The 25,877-nt window shown below is 37.9% G+C and overlaps 1 protein-coding gene across 12 annotated transcripts in view; it reads right to left on the minus strand.

Moving 5' to 3' along the window:
- The window catches only part of PPARGC1A (PPARG coactivator 1 alpha), a 718,583-nt gene that overhangs the window by 19,316 nt on the left and 673,390 nt on the right, over positions 1–25,877 (minus strand). For all 12 annotated transcript variants that reach the window (XR_009736941.1, XM_061419795.1, XM_061419799.1 and 9 more), the window contains 8 exons: positions 22,163–22,357; positions 20,224–20,346; positions 19,159–19,363; positions 15,222–15,267; positions 15,039–15,112; positions 2,467–3,385; positions 1,800–1,901; positions 1,528–1,648 (listed from right to left, as the gene is read on the minus strand). Coding sequence is in view for 11 of the 12 variants with exons in the window: in XM_061419795.1 (XP_061275779.1) it covers positions 1,528–1,648; positions 1,800–1,901; positions 2,467–3,385; positions 15,039–15,112; positions 15,222–15,267; positions 19,159–19,363; positions 20,224–20,346; positions 22,163–22,357 (1,785 nt within the window). In the remaining variant the exon portion in view is untranslated. The remainder of the gene's footprint in view (positions 1–1,527; positions 1,649–1,799; positions 1,902–2,466; positions 3,386–15,038; positions 15,113–15,221; positions 15,268–19,158; positions 19,364–20,223; positions 20,347–22,162; positions 22,358–25,877) is intronic.

Genomic DNA, 25,877 nt, shown 5'->3' on the forward strand with positions numbered 1-25,877 from the left:
AAGTTGAGAAAAATGAGGGAAAGTGCTATAATTTTCACAAGGCCTTTAATTTGGTCTTAGGTAGATTCAAATTTAAATGGCAGCAAAGCCCTAGACCTTTAGCCTACATATTCAATTACTTCTCCCTTCTTTCTCCTTGAGTGCCTGAGTTAACAAACCTCTCAGTTAACCTTTTTCCTCCAGCTGATAACTGTTGGCCAATGCTTGATTTGGACTTTATTAGTCAGCTCTTTTATGTAGGTTTGTCAAGAATTTTTTGATGGTTGTTGGTTGTATTTAAGGTAGCATATCCATCATTTCCCTAAGCCCTGGCTGGAGAAGGCAATGGCACCCCACTCCAGTACTCTTGCCTGGAAAATCCCATGGACGGAGGAACCTGGTGGGCTGCAGTCCACGGGGTTGCGAAGAGTCAGACACGACTGAACAACTTCACTTTCACTTTTCACTTTCATGCATTGGAGAAGGAAATGGCAACCCACTCCAGTGTTCTTGCCTGGAGAATCCCAGGGATGGGGGAGCCTCGTGGGCTGCCGTCTGTGGGGTCACACAGAGTCAGACACGACTGAAGCGACTTAGCAGCAGTAGCAGCAAGCCCTGGTTAGCTTGTATGCAAGATGTATCAAAAGTTGATCTTCACTGAAATGATACTTAGCAGCTAACAGACAGCAACTGCAATGAACAAAACAGTGCCATTTCTGATCGTTGAGCCATGGCTTCTTGGAGTACCAGGTTGTGAAAGTCCTCAAGGTTCTCCTGGGGCTCAGTGGGAAAGAGTTCCTTAATCAACTAGGAATGTCTGCCTGGGACAAGTACTGGATGCTGACAATTGGAGGACCCAGTTTTTGCCTTCTAAGATCTGACAAACAGAATGAACTAGACTCCTATTATCTAGATCCTTATCCCAAAGGGTCAGTAGTGTCCATGTGTCAAGTAAACACAATATCCTACAGTAAGTGGTGCTGAAATCCATGATAGGCTATTGAAAAGTAGCTCATAAGAAATGTGGATGTCTGAGGTGTTGACCCAGCACAAGGAAGAAGTAGGGACTTAGCAAATCTTTTTCTACCATTGCCTTTAAATCTTACTCAAATACAGTCTCTCCATGGACAACACAACCCTCACATCTGCCAAAAAGATGAAACCATCCAGTGACACCTCCTCATTTTCCACTCAGAGCAAAAAGCAGTAGAGAACAGTATGAAGAATTCATCTTCTAGGTCAATGGGACCAGTATACAGCTCTCCTTCTATTTTTAGAAACAAAAGTCAAATGCAATAATGAGCTTCCAGATGAGTGAAAAACAGGTAGTATGGAGGAGAAATACACGGACTTATTTTGTTTTCCAGTAATCAGTGTTAAGAGGGATTGAGGTGTCACTGATGCTAAAGCCAAAAGTCTGAGTACTGCATATTCTAACAGCATCCTTACCATATTTTCTAATCTATGCCCATCACATCCCCCCAAAATGAGAGAGAGAGAACAAAAGAAACCCTTCTGTAAAATGAAAGTAAGCTCCAGGCTGCTTACAATTGCCTTCTGCCTCTGCCTCTCCCTCTGCTTGGCCCTTTCAGATTCCCGCTTCTCATACTCTCTGCGGTATTCTTCCCTCTTGAGCCTTTCGTGCTGGTATTCCTCGTAGCTGTCATACCTGAGAAACATAACTTCATCATTAAGTCAACCACCTCCATTTGCACGAGCAAAATGAATCATAAACTAGGGAGGGGGCAGGGTTTTGGACTACATTTTGTCATCTACTCGAGGGATAAGAGGCACAGAGGGAAGCGAACGTGCATCATTACCTGGGCCGCCGGCTATGGGGCGATCTTGAACGTGACGCGCACAGGGGCGAATTTCGGTGTGTGCGGTGTCTGCAGTGGCCTGACTCATAGTAGTAGCAAGATCTGAGAGAGAAGGAAAAACAAAAAGGGCATTTGCAACTGCCAGCAAAACCCAGTTTATCAGCATGACTGAGTAGCCCCTGGAATTCTGTCTTAACATAAACCGGCTTTCAGTTCCCAACTACTAGTGAGATTTCCCAGTGACAGTGTGCGAACCTCTAGTCAGCTTAAAGGTCTGGGAGTTGGTGACATGTTCTCTTGCAACATCTCTTATGGATGTGACTGCTGAACGCCAGCCTGGTACCCTGTCAGCTTTATCTTGCATGGATCTCAACTATTCTGCACAGAGCAGCTCTCCAGGTAATGGAAAAAGTTAGATGAGCAAGTTTTCTACAGATTGCTCTCTCTGGTCTGACTGGTTCATGTGCTGTGCTCAATGAGGACAGATTTAAGAGAAGATGGGGAAGAATGTATGGGTAACAACAATCTCCTTAGTTCCGGGAGCACCAGGAACATGCTGTTGAGGGGCTGGGCTGCTAGTGGGTTTTAAATGCTTGGTTTTTTTGTTTGTTTGTTTTTTAATTCCTGGGGATATCTTAGGCTTTGGGTGGGTTTTGACAAGGTTTACCTTGAAGAAGATCTACTGCCTGGGGACCTTGATCTTGACCTGGAATATGGTGATCGAGAACACGACCTGTGTCGAGAAAAGGACCTTGAACGAGAGCGCATCCTTTGGGGTCTTTGAGAAAATAAAGATTTGGGTGGTGACACAGAATCTCTACACGGAGAGTTAAAAGAAGAACAAGAAGGCGACACATCGAACAATGAATAGGACTGCGTGCCATCCCAAGGGGAGTTCAGTTTATCACTTTCATCTTCGCTGTCATCAAACAGGCCATCCATGGCTAGTCCTGAATTTATAAACATAGGTAGTTTGGAGAATTGTTCATTACTGAAATCACTGTCCCTCAGTTCACTGGTCTTGTCTGCTTTGTCGTCAAAAACAGCTTGACTGGGATGACCGAAGTGCTTATTCAGCTCAGCTCGGATTTCCTGGTCTTGGAGCTGTTTTCTGGTGCTGCCGGGAGAGACCTGCCTGCTCACCTCCGCGGTCTCTCTCAGGTAGCACGGGTCGGAATCTGTGGAAGAGTGTATTTGCCCCGGCCCGTTGGAGGAGGGGGCATCTTTATTTTCTAGTTGTCTGGAGTCGTGGAGCTCCTGTGATGTACTAACGAGTATTTCCGTTTTGGAATTAATTGACTGACAATAGTCATGGTCACCAAACAGCCGGAGACTGGGCCGTTTGGCCTTCCTTTCCTCGTGTCCACTGGTGAGCACAGAGGTCTTGCTGAGCTGTGCGTACAACTCAGACTGCTCGGGCCCCTTCTTGGTGGAATTACTGCCTTGGGTACAAGAAGACTCACTGTACCGGGCCTTCTTGGATGGTGGAGGTACCACAGTCTTGCAAGAGGGCTTCAGCTTTGGAGAAGCCCTGAAAGGGTTATCTTGGTTGGCTTTATGAGGAGGAGTTGTGGGTGGAGTTAGGCCTAAGATAATAAAAGGAAAAAAAAAAAATGAGGAGAGAGGGAAAGAAAAGAGATAGAATGTTGTTAAATGCCAGGACACATTTTCCTCACTTCCCTAAGATTTCAGTCAATGGTTAAAACTCACAGAAAAACAAAGGAAACTAAATTCCTGATAAGACCTGAAAAAGTGACTCTGTCCCCGGAAGCCTCTGTCACCAAGGAAAGACAGATATGCATTGCAAGACTGCAGTGAAAGCCCTGATATTTTGTATTTCAAACACAATGCTAACAGCTCTTGCTTCCCAGGAAACATGAACGCACCACCACCAGGCAGAACCAAAGTTCAGGTTCACAAGGGTAGTCTGTCGTCTGTGTTACGGAAAATGAATGCAGTGGTACTCAAGGGACTCAGTGAATGGCTTTGGCCATGTTTGTCTGCAAAGAACACTGGGGAGGATGCAAGGCGGGTAGGAATTTTTGTACAATGAAAGATATCTACCTGTGGTGCCAAAGATTTAGGTAACTTTAAAAAAAAAAAGGTGGGATGGCAGCAAATGCAGGGCAGGGTGGGGAAGCCATAGGCAACTTCAAAGTTCAGTAAAATATGGTCTGCGAAGGCAGGGCACCAGATGACTCTACAACCTGACAGCAATGATTCTTTGTCTCCACAGTTCATTAACTTAGTAAACCATGGCTAATGTAGGTATAATACATTCTTGTAAGCATAACTAATACATTCTGTCTAAAATATGGTTCTGCAACAGAAACCTAAGTGAACAGTAACACTAAATATTGCAGTGCCGGCGGACCATTTTATTTGGAGCAGCACGTCGGGGTAGATTATGAGGTTGAAGGACTGAAACGAATCCAAGCTTTGGCAACTAGCTAATTAAAAAAAAGAGAGAGAGAGGAAAAATAATGGAAGAAGGGGGGACATCTGTAAATTGTTGCCTTTCCTGCTTTTCTACAGAAGGACAGAAAATTCCATCAGAAGTCTTGGTGGGAGACTGTGAAGGCTGGTTGGCTCTGTCAGTTTCACCCCGAGTAAGTCCTGCTCAGCCCTTTCTGCCCAGGAAGAAGAATTGTGGAATGGCTGCAGAGTTGAAGGAACTTTGAAGAAGGGCAGGCTGCAGTTCAAATGACTTTATGCTTACAAGGGAACATTTTAGTTTACAATACACTTTTTATTTAGGAGGATGGGTGAATGCTATTCAGCAGAAAAGAACTTCAAGTCTGCTAAGAAGCCTGGGGTGAGACTTAAGGCAACTGCACATTTCAAGGAAAATTCTACCTTGCTGGAAAAAAAAATGTGTATGTGTATATATATATATATATACGCACACAAGTAGGTCACAGACAGCCACATGAAGTTTTGGTATGAACAGGAAGACACTGCCTCTCTCCCCTACTTTACAAGAAAGAAAGGAAATTAATATTTTCCTTAAAATGAAATATTTTTACACCAATATTTGGCAATATTTATCACACATAGCTAATTCTCCCCAAATGAGGGAAAGACATGAACAAAAACACAAAGAGGTGTGACTTTGGAAATCTATCCCAGTTCAGAAAGACAGGGAAATGCAAACACAAAGAGAAGCAAACACTGCTCTTCCTCTGTGACACATCTGAGTCTCAGAAATCTTCCCTTTATTAGCAGCCTACTGTATGCCTGCTCCCCCTACTCTTGGCTTAGAGCTAATAGAGAGGTCACATTACTGAATGAAGCTCACCCTTCTTGTGTTCTCTCTTCATAGACAAGCGTATCTTTTACTCAATCTAAAGAAATTCCTATATGGCCAATTTTCTCTCTTCCTTCCCCTCCTCCGGCTCCTCCTCCTACTTCCCTTCCTTTTATCTTCTCCTCTTGCTTTTCTTTCTTTCTTTCTTTCCCTATCTATCTCCCTCCCCTCTCTCTTCTTGTTCCCTCTACCCTTCGCACTGCCATGTTCATATACACCAGTTTCTGTTAACACTACACGCTCTCCTGCCTTCAATTACCACTACAACAAATTTAAAGATACCAGTTCTCAGCAAAGAAATGACAAGATTTCAAATATTTCTCACAGGAAGCTAAGATGCTCAAAGAAATAATGATGAATAATCTCTCTTTACTGAGTAAATAACAGTCAAATATTCCAAATGACGTAGCCCTTGAATTAGAGGAAATGACATTCAACATCCTCAAATACAGCTCCATAAATCTTTTCATGATACTCTGAATTGGGGTAATTTTTACTTTTCTAATAATTTACTGCCAGGATCACTCACTTATCAGATATTGCTATATTTTCACGCTTATCTCTTTCTGAATGTGAATTATATCTTGTCTCTTCAGATAGATTAGCAGCTCTCAGAGGAAATGTTGCTTGGGCTTATTTTTGCAAAATGCTTCACTTGTTTTTATTTTTCTAGATCCCTCCTTTACTCGTAGGTGTTCCATTTCAGTGGCCCGAGGATCACTTGGGAAGCTGGTCAAATATTTTTAATGACACAGTTCACAGACCACTTATGGACAGCCACTGTCCTGCCGTGTCTGGGTGGCACGTTGCCTTGATCTTAGGTAGATGTATTTTGACTGACATTGTAGACTTATAAAAAGAAACCCCAAACTTCAGAAACACCAAATTAGGCCACTATTAAAGAGAGACTAGTCCTAAAAATAGCTCAGCTATCTAGGGATTTTAAATATAGAAATTCTTTTTCGTCTTGAACATTTGAAACCCTTGTCCTAGTACCTAAGCTCATTATCGCTTAAATAACTGATTCTCAAGTTGCTCTTGGGAGTGCCGACACCCTGAGTAGTTTCTTAGAGTTAAAAACAAAGCCTTTCACGTCCTTCACATTTTAGATGGGCCGTGGCGATTAAATAGACATTCACTGAGGACCTACTATGTGCCAAATAACCTACCAAATGCTGGCATTTCAGGGATTCAGCCCTCAGGACTTCATAAAGAGATGACTCTTTAAAATCTGCGGTAAGTACATGTTCTTGTGTATCTGCTTAAAATTTACAGAAATACCATAAGATAACCAGATAGACCTTATGAGTGAAAATATCAGGGCTGATAAGCTTCGATTGGCACTGCTCATTAAAACAAATATAATACTCACTTAGTTGATGGAAGTTATTTTTGGATTAGGAGTAGGTGGACAGGAAAAAAATAATTCAGATCATTCCCTAAACTTTTTACTTTTAACTTTTTTCATTCAAGGAGAACATCCCAAAGCAAGACTGAGACATCTTGAGGGTCACAAGAGTTTGTGGGACCAGAGTCTCATTGAAAATCTATTTCCAGATAGAGTTCCTGAGATCCAGAGCAAAACAAAACAAAGTGAAACAGAGGTGTCAGAAGTATTTTTTGTTTCTTCTAATGTGATGTCCAAAGTTTAGGAGCCATGGACAGGACAGGGAACCCTTTGCTGCTCCTGAACTAATTTGATTTCTCTAACCCCATCTCCTCCATCCAGAAGGTTCTCCCTTGTGGTAGGAGGGCAGTCAATACTCAATTCCTTAATGCCACTACTCCTGTCATCTTCCCACTAATCGCCAGACTCTCAATTTCATCCCACAAGCCTAAATCAACAGTGCTAATGCCTGCCACAACCTCTGGATTATTTCCTGTGTGTTGATTTTCTGGGGAATGTGTACATTTTGGTGTTGACAGTACAAGGTATATTCCATGCTCTCTCTTGAACTTAGCAGGTTTTGATAGATTTATGTGAGGACAGATGGCCATTACAGGCTGAAGGCTGACAAGAGGCAGTTCAGAACATTGTTAACACACTTGCACAAACTCTCAGCAGTGCAGCACTGTGCAGAATGTAATTCAGACTATAGCTTTTTTATTGCTGCCTATTTTCTTTTGTCAAAAGAGCCTGCTGTGCAGAGCAACAAATGGCTGCTATTACCCAGAATGTAATGGGTGTCAGACAAATCACGTAACACAAACAATCAAGAGTATGTAGGTCATATTTCAACAGAGCACAACCTTAGCAATATTTATGATTACTGCATTGAAATGTGCTCTATAATAAACAAGTACCTCTACATCACTCACACTTATGCACTTCTGCACAGCAAATCTGGGGGGAGTGGTACACACTCTCCAGTCATCTTTTTAAACAAACCTTAAAAAAAATCAGAGATAAGTTTGGTTTGGTTTTGTGTTTCATTATGTGATATAAAACGATTTCCTTTGAGGAGTTCTCTTTTGGGTTGGTTTATTTAATTGAATGACTCTAATAAATGGCGAGTCCTCTACTCTGTATTCCGTGCTCCACTATCCAGCCAAAGGCTTCAGCAAGATTTTTTTAAATAGTTTACATAGTCTTATGGTTTGCATTTGACACAACCTCTTGCTAAATCTGAGACTTACTTTGGAGTTTGACAGTGGGATTTTTCTTATGTTATATGCCAATTCAAAGATTTCTCAAGGAAAGAAAATAAGAAGATGATTTTCTAATTTTCTTAAAAACTTACCAAAGAAGGAGGACCGGGCAAAGAGGTGTGTAACTTGAGTCCATGCACATACTTTTGGCTTCAAGAACTTGGAGTGGGTGTCAAGGGTGCATAGGAAGGACTGAAACTCAATCAGTATGAACTGTTTACTGCTACTGTTACTGCTAATATTCTGTTTATAAAAGCTCCTCCAGTGCTCATTCTTCATCCCTAACTTCCCCAAGACTTACTGGATCTTTACAAAAGCCAGCAATCAAAGTGTTAATCCTTGGCACAGAAGGGCCTCTCTCACACCCTGCTCTGGTACCCAGGCTGGCATGTCCACTCTGACTGATGTTGCTCCCACCTTTCCTGCTTTTTAAGGATTTCCTATGTCACTCCTGATTACTGGGGAACAAACTGGCCTTACAGAAAAACTTCAGAACATTCCCATGACATGTGTCTAGTGCCCCAGCTCTTTCTCATGGAAAATGTAGAGCTGTTATCCACTGGCCCTCAGGCACTTTCCCACAAAGCTGGGGCAGGAGAAGTTGTCAGGGTGTCTCTGACCAAACCCCTGAAGTAGATGTGGGAGAGAAAACTGCTTTGCTATCCGCTATCCTTGGCTTGAAAGAAATCAGATAGTACCATTTCCAGAAAAGAAAACTGAGGCACTTTTCAGACGTTGAGGCAAGAAGAATGAGATTAAAACAAGAGAATGAAGGATAAGCTTGAAATATGGAAGAAATTCCTGTCAGGACAAGTTGCCAAACACTGGAATGGGCTGTAAAGAGAATTTGTTGGGTCTCCCTTTCTTGGCTTCTTCAGCCACGGGAATGGATTATACGACCTGTCAAAATCACTTTCTCGTTCTCTGTCATTGTGGCTTTCCTTTAAAACTACCAACTACTACCACCAAAAAAGGAAGAAAAAAAAAAAAACTAACTACTTCTCATATTTTGCTTTGTTCTATTTCCCCACAGATAAGTCACACACAGAAGATGTATATAGCAAGAGGGTATAGCAAATGTATGCTGTTTGTCAATATTCCATCCAGCAAAATCACCTTTTAAAAGGATAGGAAATCAGAAGTCCACTATCATGAGAACCATGGGGAAAACATACATGTCAACGGAGGAAAACATTACTAAGGCCTCTTGTGTTAGGGTGGTGAGACTGCTGATGATTTTGTTCTTCCCATTTTCCTAAATAGCTTGAAAATAGTTATATTAATTCTTATTACTTTTATAGTAACAACAATAACATTTATGTATATAGATACTTATAAATACATATACATGTATATACATATATGCCTATACCCAGGTGTGCTCAGTCATGTCCTGCTCTTTGCAACCGCACGGACCATAGCCCACCAGGCTCCTAAGTCCAGGCAACAAAACTGGAATGGGCTACCATTTCCTCCTCCAGGAGATCTTCCTAACCCAGGGATAGAACTTGCACCTCCTGCATTGGCAGATAGATTCTTTACCACTGAGCCACAAGGGAAACTCCCTATAGATACACACACACACACACACACACGTATATGTATGTATTATATATACACATATATATAAATAAAAATTGGGGAGGGGGGTGTCACTCACTTTGTTACCTAAATCAAATTCCTTCATGTCCTGTGGTTAAAACCATCATCGTGTTGAGCTGACATTGCTTTGCCATTCCCATTTCAGAAACAAAAATTCTAACACTCTGAACATCTCCATATGCAATAGATTTAAATGCCTTCTGCCAAAAGAGCATTCTCTTTTTTTCTCATCTTGCTTTACTAACAGTTATTTTGAAATCAAATTAGTTTTTACACCTGTAAAAGAGACGCTTTTTTTTTTTTATCAGCCACAATGAGCTAGTTTAGGACAATCACAAAGTCAGACCAGCTGGTGATACCTAATAAAGCAAACTTCCTAACTCATCCCTCCTGTTCCCCTAAGACTCCGCAGATGGGGCCAAGGGATTATTCTGGAGGTCTTAGAATTTTGTTGACTCTTTATATTTTCACTTAAACATTTGGAAAATTTCACTAAAATTCGCAAGAGTAAAGAAAAAGAAGACACAAGAAAGGCCTGGGTAACAGCTTGAGCCATGTGCTCTGTTGTAAGTAAAGGCATTAAACGTATACAGCAAGGATCAACAAATCAACAGCCTGAATGCCGTCCCCATCCTGTCTACCCCTCTGCTGCCCCAATGGCTGCTGCTGCTGCTAAGTCACTTCAGTCGTGTCCAACTCTGTGCGACCCCATAGACGGCAGCCCACCAGGCTCCCCTGTCCCTGGGATTCTCCAGGCAAGAACACTGGAGTCGGTTGCCATTTCCTTCTCCAGTGCATGAAAGTGAAAAGTGAAAGTGAAGTCGCTCAGTCATGTCCGACTCTTAGTGACCCCATGGACTGCAGCCCACCAGGCTCCTCCGCCCATGGGATTTTCCAGGCAACAGACATCATTAATTGATCGTGACATTCCCACTGAGTACAGACTTGGCCTTAGAATCCTTCTCAACACAATGCTTCTGGCAGCCAATACCAATCAATGACACTTGGCAAGTGAAATAAAACGTATTTAACATAACAGATGTCCACCACTATCTTTAAAATTCAGGCTTCAGGAAAGAGCCATAATCTCTAGTCAGACAGACCTGCTTTGAACCCAGGGTCTACCACAGAGCTAGAATCAACATTTTTTTCCTTAACAATTAAGTGGACAGAGAATCAAAAAATAATATTGATATATGTGAAGTGCCTATTAGTGAGTGCCTGGCCTCTAGGACTTGTAGTTGCAAATGAATGCCCAAGGGGAGATTTTTCTACCTTGATTTGGTAAATCTCACACCCATACCAAAAGCAGTATATGTTCAATTTCATGGGAAATTAGGGAGATTTTACTATAAAAAGAATACTTATATAAAAGAATATATAACTTCATATATGAAACAGGAGATAATATTAAGACCAATAAAAGGAAATAGGTAAAGGTAGCCAAAGTTGAAAAGATGAAAGTTACAGTGACCTCCATAGATTAATTTAATGTAGAGTTAGTAATTGAATAGCTAATTAAACACATATGCTGGCACTGGACTAAGCTTTTTTCATGTTTTATCTCACTTAATCCTCAGAGTGACTCAATGAGATGTAGGCACTGTGATCAGCTTCATTTGATACAAACCATCCCGAATCTTACAGAATTTAATTAAATTGACCAAAGGCCATACAGATAGATTGGGGTAGATCTAGAATTTGAACTTTGGTTTGTCCAATATCAGAGCCAAGGTTTTCACCACTTCATTAAACTATGCTGTTTTTTTAAATATCATTATAGACTACTTTCATTTTAAGTTCTTCAGTTTATAAAGTATATTAATTCAGGCTGTACTACATGAAATCACCATTTTTTTCACACATCAAAAATGTTGAATATTGACAATCTTATGTTTCAATTTATAATGTGGTATCTTTTGCTCCAGAAATATCTTCTCCCCTTTCCACCCATGCACGTAAAAATCAAATGCAAATATTTTTCTCCCTTCAGTTCAGTTCAGTCATTCAATCGTGTCTGACTTTGCGACCCCGTGGACTGCAGCATGCCAGGCTTCCCTGTCCATCACCAACTCCTGGAGCTTGCTTAGACTCCTTTCCACAGGTCAGCTCTGTCGTTCACTGCCTGATGGTATTGCCTTACTGCTTTCTTCAATCCTGAACTCTCTCTACAATTCTTTTAAATCTTTTGCACAATCATGGTAATTAACTTGAAGCCATGTTAAGGGTTCCCTCTGATAACTTGTTTTCTCCCTTGGATGATTTTCTTGAGGCACAATCAGTGTTTGCTCATCCTTCAAATGCTACTACACAAATTTTACTGAAGATGTTCAGTGGAGATAGAGGTATTGTCTACCATTTCAAACCCACAATACCTCTATAAAAAAAAAAAAAAAAAAAACTCTCCTCCCCAGTCCCTTCCTCCCTATACCATCCTCCAGGCAGGTTTCAAACTTCTTCCAGCCACCTTCTGCAGCCTCCAAGTTCTTTTTCATCCCTTGATTTTCCTGTAGCTGGAAATACCTTCCTGTATGTAATGCAATTTGACTTTGCATCAGCTTACGTGATTTGTATCTGCACTCATTACCACCTTGCTCAACAAATGAAAAACCAATCTCTGGACCCACCTTCCTTAGAAAGTAGTAAAATATTATAAACAGTAAATAACATCTTCCCTTCATGTTACTTGGGCAATATGTATTATTTTCCAAACTGACTATAAGCCCACATCTTGAAAACAAGAATTTTTATTTAGCACCTTCTATGAGCCAAGTACAATATTCTATGCTTTACATGGATTAGTCTCTATGTCTTATGCTTGTTATATATTCCCCAAAACCTACTGTGTTGCAAGCATAGAGCTGGTATTATATATGTTATATATATTGGTAAATTGATTTCCATGGTACTCAATAACCTTTCAAAGCACTAAGAAAGAGAGATTTAAACTAGTAAGATGAATTCTGATTCTCCAACAGAAATAAATTCACTGTACTGTATATATTTTTAAGGGTGACAAGTTTTTTTAAAGTTTCTCTTATAAAATCTCAATAGTATGATCTACTAACCTTTCAAATGTATAATTAAATTATTTAATGTTAGGTCAGTAAGAGAAATAGTAAAATCTCTGACAAGAAGAAAGTTAAGTGCTTTTTTGTAACACTATAATCTCATGAATAGAAGGAATGCAATTTAAATTATATGATATACATGTAAATTAGCAAAACACTGTAAAAACAAAGATACCAATCCTAGCTAGGATGTAATAAGGCAAATATATCCACACTTATATAATAAGATCATGAGTGGAAACACATCTTTTGACAATATGGATCAAAACCCCCAAGATATTTATATCCTTATGTTCAATATTAATGAGTACTAGAAATTTGAGAAAAACAAGATTAAAAAATTTATAAACAAAGATTTCCACCCTAGTGCTATTTCAAAATAGTAGCACTTTAAAACAACCTAAATGTATAACAGTAAAAGTATAGTTAAATAAGTTTTTATACATTTTGAGGTAAACACTCAAACCAATGTTAAATAGTATACTAAAAAATACCTGATAATAAAGGGTCTGTGATAATATAAACCTTCTGTATTTAAAATGTTAACTGAAGAAACAGAATACAAAATTATGTGTATACAAAATTGTCACAGATATAAAACTATTCATAGAAAACAATTTAGAACTATACACAATTTTTCTACTAGTTTGTATTTTTGATATTTTTTACAGTAAGCTTATATTATTTATAAAAAGAGAAAAAATTTTTAAATGGTTTTCTTTAATGGAAAGCTTGGTATTGTTATATGTAGTGAAAGCTTTCTCAGTCCTTTCTAAACCAAAGTAACTTACACATACAGAATCCAGAATTCTCCTAATTAATGGAATTCCTTTCACCTGGATTGTTACTAGAGCCAAAGTAGTATATTTTCGCAAATTTGGTAATGTCTTTTATACTGGTGACTGAAATTATGTAAGATAATAAAATATTATGTAGATGAATGAAATAGGATTAAGACAAGCTTATATAGAAAGATCCAATAAAGGTATGTTACTAAAAGAAGGGCTGTCAAATGAAAATACTGGGAAAACATGGGGAATTATGATTATGATTTATATTAAAAATCATAAAAATCTACAATGATTTTGCACTCAGGCTACCACACAAATAGCCTTATTTTTCCTTCAAAAGGCAAGAAAAGACAAGTAAATACCATCCATGATACATTAGTAGGGACATTTGTGCCACAGAGATGAATGGATCCCCAATTAGTACATTTTAGTTCAGTGCAAAGATCTGTCTTACACCAAAAATTTCATATTTGAATACATAATTTGTATGTTTTAAGCAGAAGCAAAACAAACTGTGTATACTTCAATCAACTTTTTAAAATAAGCCCACCAAATACTCACTCGTTGGTTAGATAAGGAGTCTAATGTACATAATATATACACACAAAAGTTACTTATAATCATATGTGTAATTTTAATTTATTTAAGAAATGATGTTATGTTTATATTTCATATGTGGATACATGTGTGTATATGTGTATATGTAACAATATATTTATACCTGTATACACATACATAAAATATATATAAATGCCATGAAATTATTTGCTCTACTGCTTGACCAAATCATGCAATCATGCAATAGACCTTTCATAAGGAAGTAATTTAACAAACTCAGAGTATGAAATTAAACTTAGCAACAATGACCACGGTGCGTGTAGGCACCACAGTTCTGGTTGAAAGCATCTTGTTTAACTTACTGTTCCTTTAGCCTTATCAGCAATGGCCAGAGCCTAGGAACTTCTTGTTTAGACATCCTAAGATTCACTTTCTAGTGAGGTTCAAGTACCTAAACCTAAGTTCTTACTGCAAAGGTACCATTTGCACCCCACTCAGATGTCTGCCTAGGAACTGTTTGGATTTGTAAGTCTCTTAGGGGTTAGTTCAAGTTTTTAAAGCTTCTTCCTCTTCAGGATGTGGAGTAAGACTGGCCAAATAAATTCAGAAGTCCAAATGGTGAAGGAAATTGCTCTTGTTTAAAATATATAAGAACATTTTGTTTTGGTGAATGGGCATATTTTCATTTTTCTCCTTTACTGAAAAGACATAAAAACAGTATCATATATAAGAGAGAATTATACTATTAAGTATAATAAACAGTAAGAACATATTTCAAGTAAACCTGAGTTCAAACCTTTGCTCTTTGCTTTCTAGCTCTGTGATCTTGGGCAAGTTACTTAACATCTCTGAACCTTATTTCCTCATCTTAAAAAACAAAAACAAAAACACTACCATCTTCATGAGGTTCTTGTGAAATTAGCTAAAATGACATATATGCTTGACATATTTATTGAGTGGAAGACCAATAAGTGTTCATTTCTCCTCCTACTCAAGTTTTAGTGTCTTAAGTGGGAGGAGGTTTATTTGTGGATCCAAATCAGTAATATACATCAGAGAGTCTGGCCCAAGTCTGACAAACAGTAAATGTCTCCTCTTAAAAAAAATAAACAACTGAAAATATTTATAGATAATTTCTTGTTCAATGTTGTTTATACTCTTAGTTAATTTCATTAATTGCATAGAGACTATACTCGTTTAATATACATTTCACATACACACTCATCCGTTCAAAAAGGTCCAAATGAAATGTAAGGCTTACCTGCAGTTCCAGAGAGTTCCACACTTAAGGTTCGTTCAATAGTCTTGTTCTCAAATGGGGAACCCTTGGGGTCACTGGAAGATATGGCACATTTATAAAAACAAACTGAAATGGAGTTGCTGTAGCCAAATGTATTAGAACCCCCTTCCCTTTCTGAAAATGGTTACATTTCTTAATACTTACTTTGGTGACTCTGGGGTCAGAGGAAGAGATAAAGTTGTTGGTTTGGCTAAAGGAAAAAAAAGGAAACTAATTATGAAATATTGAGTGTTTTTCTGATTTGGTTTGTTTCTACAACAGTCAAGTTGGAAACTGGAAACAGGAAAACTAAAGTAAGGAAATCCCTGAATATTGGATCAAAGTCAGACAACAGTCCATTATGCTAAAACAAATTCCAAACAACATTTGCATCAGTAAACTATCATTTGAAAACATATGAAAACAGAATTTTCCCCAAAATGTAGCATCACTGTTAAGAATACAAAATTTGCATAAGACCATCAGAGAAAAATAATGTTTTCTATTTTAATTTGGAATATAGTACACGGTTTGTTTAGACACGAAAACAGCAGAGTAACTACAAGACGACAGAACGTTATGAATATTCAGTTGATTTTTCTCCTAAAATGTATAATTTTATATCTATCTTTGAGAATAGGTTATTTCTATGAGGCCAAACTCCCTCAATAACCATTCTATTTGCTGAAAATTAATTGAGAGAACATGACAAATTATAAACACTGACCCAAATAGTTTAAAAGGGTTCAGATCCCCAAATCTGATAGACAACTAAAGTAAAAATAATGTTTATCAGTTGAGAGACCTATAGATTTGCAAAGAGAGCTCATCTACTTCTTTTGATGTTTCCTGAGTCTTACCTCCTACAGGAGGCATTTCCCAATTATGAAGGGTGGAGTAAGAATCTTCTCACTCCAAAATTTCAATTGCTTCTCCTTGGCAGTCTTGTATTTTGAACAGGAGGAGGAGAAAACTGGTGAGAAACGTACTTGGGGTATACATCCACATATTATGTGTGTGTGTATATATATATATACGCTTATCTATAAAGATATATTTATATGTATGTAGGTTTTGTCATTTTTTCTCATTAAAATAACTACTTTCAAAAGGTCAAGAGGTAGTCATTTATGTAATGAAAATCATGGACTTGAAACCAAAAAGGTCTTTAGAATAAACTTTCTTATTTTATGGATGAAAAACTTGAGACCTAAGATGCTTAATGATATTTCCAGGGCCATAAAACTAGTTACTGGCAGAGTTGGGCCCAGAATATGTTTTCCTTCTCCTATTATCAAAAAGAATTGTATTCAGTAGATATTAAAACAAATTAATCAACCTCAGTAATTAAGGTCCCTTGAAATGTGAAAATATTATTTATGTCTAAATTAGGTTGAAATTAGATACTTTACTTGGACAAATAGGATTTACATATTTAATTTGTAGATTTAAAATTCATTTTCAAGCAACTGCGTGTTTATCATCTATCCAGTGCGCATCCAGAAATATGAAGCTAACGCAAATTAGGTGCGCTGATTGATCGGCTTTTTCAGATATACCAATAAACAAACTGATTTGACATTAATTTTTTAGTATATCTGATATAAAGAGCCATTCAAAAAGAACACATTTATGAAGGAACTTTACCAACTTCTCTGGTGCTCAATGAATAATTAAGATGACCTATACAGGTTCTACACAAATATCACCAGGTATGAACTATGTGCTGTCTCACAATGATGTGCATTGTAACTAAGTTGCTGAAATTTCAGTTTTCAGGGTTTAGGGTAATGTTCAAAGGAAGATTCCCAAAATTCTGATAGGTGGGAACAAGTAAAGCCTATGGCAATGGAAGGAGATGGACAGGAAGTGGTCATATGTCATGAGACAAAATGCAACCAGCAGATGAGGGCCACAGCAAGGATATAGCTTCAAGAATCCAACCCCAAAATAAGCCCACACTTACAAAAACTACCAAGTGCTGACTTGGTTTATTGAAAGTTTAACCACACTGTTCCAATGACTGGAAGACCAGGGACTCTGAGATCCTTGAGGACAGGAATGAATCTTTTTCATGGAGATTATGATATTTTTGATGAATGAATGATTGCATTAAAAGAACAAATGGGCCCCCACAATTGCCAAAGTCCAGACCATTATACTAAGGAAGTAAGCTTGATGCGCAACAGTACAGAGAGCACACGTGAAGCTAGCGTGAAAAAATGACAATACATTCAGTAAGGAAACCTCAGAAAGTTCTCTTAGCTATTGTCTCTAATCATTCATATATGTTCTATATTAAAATTCTGAATCATAAATATCCCCTGAAACTCAGCATTTATATCCTATTGGTTTTTAAACAATCAGCCATAGCTACATGTTTGTTTTCTTTTAGACCTTAAGTAACTACAGGAATTTTTTTTTTTTTTTTTGGTTAATAAGCTTTGTTCTGCTCTGAGCTAGCTACACTTTTGCTGCCACACCACAGAAATATACCTTATAAAAAAAAAAAACCTACATACAGCAGGTCTCATCCAAAGAATATGTCCTTCAAAGGCCAATTTAATTTCTCACTGCCATGGTTTGTAACAGATTACAGTAATATTTAGTGGTGCATGGATTGACAAAGTTTTAAAACCCTCAAAATCCAAAAGGACCAACTGGACAAAAGAAAAAAAAAGGAAACAACAGAAAACCCCACACACACTTCAGAGCATGTGCTGCTGGACTAGGTTCACTCACTAAAGGGTTGTAGCAAGTTTGCGGCTTCAAATTCAGCTCTAGAAAATGAATGCATGACCAGGACCAGGACCAGGCAGAGACTAGTCCAGAAAGTCCTTCAATTCAGGGCCTAGAATCCCACAGCACAGTTGGTCCTGAGCTAAGAAAACTGTTCCAGTGCGTGCGTTTGAGAAGCCAATCAGGGAGAAGCAAGCTAAGAGACTATGGTTCATTTTGATAAGTATATTTCCTTGAACTGATAGAAAGGGATGGACAGTGATTTCAAGATATCCACCAGGGAAAACCTAATTAAGAGCCAATTAAAAATATTAAAAGAATATGAAAATCCCAGGCTTATGGTGAAGTAGGAATGAGAGAGGGAAATTCAAAACACTGGGAAAGAAAAGATGTATTAAAAGCAGCAGCAACAGCATACCTGTATGAAATAATCATGGTTCAAAACAGGGATCAGGGGCTACCACTCTGCAGCTGGAAGGGGAATTGGGGAAACAGAAGGAAGAAAAAGAGGTGGATGTTTATAATTGCTATTTTAGAATGTGTCTACTTCCACTACAAAGTCAGAGGAACAGATAACGTGGAAGTTAAATATATTAAAGGAACAGCAACTTTCTATGAGCTCTCTTTGGGCCTCTACAACTAGAATACTTTTAGGGAAGACACCAAAAATAAAGAAAATTTTATATTTGCCAACAGAAATTTTCCCCAAATCACCCTGATCTGCTCAGGAGCATCAGCTTTTCAGTAACGTATGGGGACAATAGAAGTCAACCCAGATGTTTAGTATATAAGCAATATATTTTTAAATAGAAAGAAAAAATTTGAAATATCCAGGAATTTCCAAATTGATACTTACAAAATAAAATGTGTGAGTACGCCATGTAGTCTAAAAATAGAATGTACATCATAACTGGGAGTGACTGCCTAAGTACTATTTGCTATTTCTTAAAGTATAAACAGCAATCAACAGTACCTCATTTTTTCCCCCATTATTGGAAGAGAAAAAAATAAAAGCTTTTTCATGAATTGGTTAGCCCAGCTTGCTCAGAACTTCAGTTATCTCAGCAATTCAGAGATTCCTACAAACCACACCTGATGTTGCAATTCCCTCTGCACCCCATCTCCCACAACCTGGCTATTATTTCAGGAGCCTTTTGGTGATTGTGAATTGGGCTGCATTTCAGCTGAATAGGATATGTTCAAGGAAGGATTTATTTTTCCTCCTATCATAAGGTGTTGAACTCTCTGTCAAGAGAGACACCGATGGAACAGAAGCCTGAAGTTTGGGTGTCCTCAGCCTGGAGCAGGTTTGCTCTGCCCTCACCACCCTTACCAGCAGTGGGTGTTCAGGGGTCCAGCCTACCTTGTAGATGTTGTGTCTGCGATTGTGTGTGGGCCTTCTTTTTGGAGGTGCATTTGTCTCTGCTGCTGTTCCGGTTCTCTGTGGGTTTGGTGTGAGGAGGGTCATCATTTGTGGTCAGATACTTGAGAAGCTCTGAGCATGGACGTCTTTGTGGCTTTTGCTGTTGACAAATGCTCTTCGCTTTATTGCTCCATGAATTCTCGGTCTTAAAAACAAGGCATAAAGAAAGGGAAAATTAGTGAACTGAACCTTATCAAAATGGATATAGGTTTTCTGAAGAGATGAGATTTTCAATGAAGTGTTCAGTCTAAGTGTACTAGATCTATGAGCTGTGAATAATTGTTTGCAGAACAAGGAAAGAAAATTACATTTAAAATTCCTAAATGACATTTATACAGCTTTTTATTTCATTTCTCCTACATTTCAATGTTCCTACTCAGCAACATGTAACTAACAAGACCCTACAGCGCCTTTACTGTGAATAAAAAAAAAAAAAAAAGCTGGCTTAAACCTTAATTTGCCACTGATTGCCAGAGCCCAGTATTCACAATTCTCTTAAGTACCCCTTAACGCTCCGTTTTCACTCACAGTGAATGGCAAGACAAACATTGTTTAATACAGCCCGCTAACTGAATTATGTCATTGCCAGCATTCCATCCAATTAATGGCAGAGATAGATCTTTTGCGGTGATTCCTGAGCAATCTTTCTCAGGTTAGACAGCTGGCAAAATGGCACTGCAGCATCTTAAAGACACTCATAGATGATACCAACCTATCAGCAAACTTTATTGTAGCCCACGCTGCTGCATGTATTAATAAAATAGGCATGAAGTAACAGATGGTAGAACTTGCATTTCAATTGTCCAAAGACAAAGCATCAGTGAACTCTTCCTAGTTTCAAATAGCTAGACTACTGCTTTTGGAGACCCATTTTATAATGTTTCACCATTATGAAGTCTCTGCAGGATTCCAGCTGAATTAATACATAGAATCCTATTGTTTATAGCTTTAAGCAAAACCTCCTTGTGACTTCCCCTCCTGTATTAAAAAACTTTACAATTGTACCTTAACAACTGCAGGGTTTGTTCTGATCCTGTGATTATGGTTTGCATGGTTCTGGGTACTGAGGCCACTGCATTCATTATAACTTAGCTGAGTGTTGGCTGGTGCCAGTAAGAGCTTCTTAAGCTAGAAACATATCCAGAAGGAGGGAAAGCGAGAAAAGTTAGGCATCTTTTAAGCATGAGAATAAGCTACTAAAACTTTAATCTTAAAGTTAATTATAATTACAAAAATGGATTCACTCTAATCACAGAACACCTTAGCACAACAGCAGTAAAGGAAACTAATTTTTTAAAAATTAGAAAAATGGGTATTACACTACCAATTGTGAAAGTATTACTGTTTGCCACATTTAAAACTTAGCTGTGTCTACCTTAGTTTTTCTTTAGATAAAACAAGGCAAAAGAATCTTCCTAAAAAGATTCCAAATACCTATGAGGTGAGAAAAGCTGCTTTGATAAATCAAGGCTAGGGGGGTGTGTGTGCATTTTCCCCTCAATAACCCAAATGATTCAAATACCAATAAATGAAAGATTCTGTGATGCTTTGAATCATGTTTTTCAAATAAGCATAAAACACTACTGATTCAAATAATATTTGGGCTAAAAGAGCAAGTTTCGCTAAAAAGGATTTTTAAGAAGGTAGAGTCCTGGACTGTAGATCAGGAGATGTGGGTTTTGGCTTAGGCAAAACATTTCCTCTCTCTTGACCTCTGTCTCTTCATTTGATTCACTGGCCTTCCAGGACCTCCCTGCTGGGACACGCAGTATGACTCTGAGTCAACAACCCCTCCCAGTTGAAACCATGGTGTGGATGGAAATGATTGGGGATTATTATAAAGAAATCAGAGCACTAGAGAGCAAAGCCAGTGCCACTGACACAAAGAAAAATTGGGAGATACATATGTTATCATTGTTTATAAGACAGTCTCCTCCAGACCAGAAATCTCAAAATGCAAAGGAATATAAATAGAGTCTCATAGCTTTATATGGAATGCTTTTAACATTTAAAAACTGAGATGGGAGAGAAACAACAACTATAAGGCAGGCCAAAGCACATTATTAAAGTTTGCAGAATGACATTTCATAATTTACATTATGTGCTCTTACATCAGATTTATGGCAAGTGACAAATGGCTACCATAGCTGAGAAGGTAAACTGTGTCTTAGAACTAATAAAATCCTGGTTGAGCTCTGCCTTGAAAAGAAAATTCACTCTTCATTGCTAACAAATCCACTCTTCATTGCCTACCATAAATTTGGGAAACTTAGGTTGCAAATGTGCTATTATTTTCCAATCTTCATAAGAATTATGGATGCAAAGCCTTAAAATATTGCATGTTCTTTGATCTACCCTCTATTTCTAAAATAATATGCATGAGAATAAAACTACAAATATATCAATTATCATGCAATTTATGATCATGAAAAAAAATAGGAAAAAGACTAAATAACCAACCATAAGGGATTGCTTAATGAATTGGTTCATCTCTGAACAATAAAATACTATGCAACCATTCAAAACTATGCATCTATTTAAAATTCCCGAACATGCTCATGATACATCTTAAAACAAGAGGAGATTTTGATCCTTTTTGATATTAGAAGCTATTTGAAATTACAGGTGAACTTTCTGTCTATTCTTTTAGTCATCTACATTTTTGAAGTTTCTAACCATAAACATAAATAATACTAAGACATCAAAACCTACAAATAAACAGCAAAAGATAGTTTCAAAAAGCTGCAGTAAGACCACACAAAGTCTGTATTGTCAACAGTTTTCAACAGGGAATCACAGAATTTGCAACTCTGAGTGTGCTTGGGGATTATTTTGGCATCAGTCTAAATGAAAAATCCAAACCTTATTGTTACTACATCATACCCATGCAGCGGGTAGCCAGAGGCAACTCCAATTCCTGTTAAACAGTAGGAAGGGTTCTTACTAGAGACGGCTCTTCTGCCTCCTGAGGCGGAGGGGTGCCGTCAGGCATGGAGGAAGGACTAGCCTCATTCTCGGTGGTCACATCTCCATCTGTCAGTGCATCAAATGAGGGCAATCCGTCTTCATCCACAGGGAGACTGTCCAGTGTCTCTGTGAGGACTGCTAGCAAGTTTGCCTCATTCTCTTCATCTATCTTCTGCAAAGACAGTAAAACAGAGGAAGACATGAGTGAGTTGACACTGGGAGATGAGTAATCTATTAATCAGCATAGACTGAATATGTTTAACCAAATGAGTACATGATACATGAAATTTGGAACATTTATGCCATAACACAAAAATCATGTCCTCCTCAAATTCCAAACTCCCTTTTAGTCTGAATCATACAATCAAGTAATACCTCTACTGGATCAATCTCTGATTGTTGAGCTTTCTAATTTACTTATTTATTATGTCTGTATTAATAATGCTAAATGTGATTCTGTCTTGTTCACAGTCATTTTTCCCATATTTATGTCTTATTTTCTTAACTAAAAGAGAAGATTTAGAGAACCTCAGGGCTTGAGAGTGTTTTATCCATTATCTACCGCAGCTTCAGACAGTGCTTCGATAGTGTTTCCGTCTCCTGTATAGCATAAGCATCAAAATGTTTAGATAATTCTCTGTTCAAACACTGCCAGAAACTCAAAGTATACCAAGAGAAACTACATACTTCCATGGTTTCATTTATAATTTCATCACTGAACACTCCACAGTCATTTATTTCTCTCCTTGACATCTTCCTCAACTTTAGTCATAAATCTATAATTGCCTACTGGACATTTCTACCTGATAAGAGGTTCCTTGTCTCAAAATTCAAACTAAGGATTTTTCTTGGGGGAAAAAAAAAAAAACAAACTTGCTGTTTCTCTTGACTTTCTGGGTTTGTATAATAATTCTACAGATCCTTAACTCTGGAACTACCCTGAATCCTCTTTACCTGGCCAGTCACTAAGTAGGGTCTTATTTGTAGCATATCTCAAACACATTCATTTCTTAAGACCAAGGGTACTTTCTAGGGCAATGTTCCTTCCAACAGGGGCTCTTGCAAATATAAATTGAACTCATTTTCCCACCTGCTACACTCATTCCCACCAACACATCCTTGCAAAGCTGATTTTCAGTTATTTATTGCACAAACATTTTTGAACACCTACTATATGTCAGGGTCATGCTAGGTGTTGGAGACACAAAGAGAAATAAGACAAAACTCTGCCCCTTTGAGAACCCATCAATGGAAGGAAAGAACCTGTAAACAACATGTTATAAAAGATAATATTTGTTTATTTCAGCACTCTGTAAAAAGAAAACAACAACAACAACAACAAAAAACCACCTCAAGATCTTCCAAACTGGAGCTTATACACCTTGTCGATAGGGCAATGAACTATATTCTTGTGTACCTGGGCAACCAATGCCAATGCTGGGCATCCAATACAGTAAGTCATTGATTACTTGCTGAGTAATTCACTGATCTGCGTTTTTTTTGCAAAAAATATATATTGTGTAGATTATTTTCCTTTTCTTCTTTAAGCACTTCATGTTGTCCAATCTGACCTGCTTCTTAAGTCATTTTTTAAGTTCTATACACTATGACATTAACAATATCAGCTCAATTATCCCACACAGATTCTATTACAAAATGCACCTAAGCTGCTGCCATCTAATGAAGCCAGCAGTGCCCATACTTCCTTTCTCGCTAGCACCGAACTCCAGTTAATTGACCTGACAAAATTACAAGAATCACAGAACAAGACAGCTAATCAGAAAATCAAATTGTATTACTAGAGAAATTAGGCAGGCCTTTCTCACGTATACATTCTATTTTATATAAAAATTGTTTTCCCTCATTACTGATGAGTCTCCATCCAGGAGGAAAACTATGAACCTCTTTCTCTTTTGGATTCAAGAAGCCAAGAAGAGCAATATATGCTCATGGTAGAGTTTATTCGGCATTTTTAACACTTGTTTCCATTTCCTTAATGCCCCTGGACTTGACGTTGTGAGTTAAGTGGTTTGAGACACGCAGGGTAGAGTGACAGTTCTATGAGTCTTTAGACTGTAGTGCAGGAGGTAAATTCTAACCAGAAGGCGTGACATGTAAACTTCAAAAAGGCACCACTTCCTTCCATAAATTGATCAATTCTTTAGAATCCAAATTGCTCAGTTGAGTAGAAAGACTTTATTGAGCATCCCCCTCACCCTCAACTCTTCTGGCCTCTGTCCACACAACCTTAATAAAGATCATGAAATAATCTGCCCCTATTTTCTGTGGGGATCATTATCTGGTATCCAAAGATGCCAATCTCTCCCTTTTAATTTTAACTTAGATTCCCTCATGTACCAAAAACCAAATTCAGGTTATTGAACTATTCTGAATAAAACTTATATTTAAATGAAATATATTACTTAAAATCATCTCAAAATCATCAGATTTACATTAATATAAATATCTCCATATTATCTAATAAATATAGTCTTTGAAAATGTCTCAAACATACCAGACATGCTTACACACACACACACACACACACGCACATACACACAACCACACACACACACACAGTTTAAATAAATAAATTGGACATTTTTTCCAGATAACCCAGCTTCCATAAAGGCTTATTTCACTGAAGTTCAAAAAGACCTTAGGCAAAAATAGTTAAGCATGTTTACCAATAAATGAGTAGTTTGTTTACTCCGATTTACATTTTGTGTTTGACTTCCCAGCAATACTACAAGCCCCTATTTGCTTTCAATCACATAATACAATAGCATCTTAGTTCTATCCCTCATGTAAACAAACCATGATAATTCCAATCAAGTCAAAATGACAAAGAACACTTAAATTAACTACTTTTCTCCAATTTCTTTAATAAGCCTGGGTGAATGTACACCAAATTCAATGGCAGAAATACTGGAGCTTGATAATGTCATAATTAATTTACAAGACATGATTAAACCACCAGCTATTTAAATTTTCCTCTCTTCTGAAACCACAATGGGAGGGAAGAGTTTGTGGAATGAAAGACTGGCATTGTGTATTTGTGTGTGTGTGTGTGTGTGTGTGTGTGTGTGTGTTGAGGTATGCTAAGTGAGTAGGCTAGTCTTAAATCAGTATGGAAAAGTGGGACTGTAATCACTATAGTCAATGTCCATTAGAAATAATTATTAAACATTTTCATTTTCTTACCATCTGTGTATATGTGTTACTCAGAGAGGTGCTCTAAGACTGTTTTGATAGAGTTGTTCTTGAATTAAGAAAGAAAAGAATGCTGTGATTTCAAATTCTGTTTTCTTTCATCAGAGCAGACTAGGAAGAAGATTTAATGACACTTTTGTGTTGAAGCTCAACAGATTATTTGAACATGTAAAGTTGAGTGGACATTATACCTTATTCTGACAATTTCAATTACTTTGACGTGAGTTTCAACAACTGAATACCCAGAGAAGGCAATGCATGTGACAAAAAGAACTCTGTTAAACAATTAATGTTGCTTTCCATTATTGCTTCAGTATCGAGCTGCCTAGTGGCTCAGCGGTAAAGAATCTGCCTGCATGATTCAATCTATGGATAGGGAAGATCCCCTGGAAGAGGGAATAGCAACCCACTACAGTATTCTTGCCTGGAGAATCCCATGGACAGAGGAGCCTGGTGGGCTACCGTCCATGAGCTCATGA

The sequence above is a fragment of the Bos javanicus genome, chromosome 6, assembly GCF_032452875.1.
Source record: "Bos javanicus breed banteng chromosome 6, ARS-OSU_banteng_1.0, whole genome shotgun sequence".
NCBI lineage: Eukaryota > Metazoa > Chordata > Mammalia > Artiodactyla > Bovidae > Bos > Bos javanicus.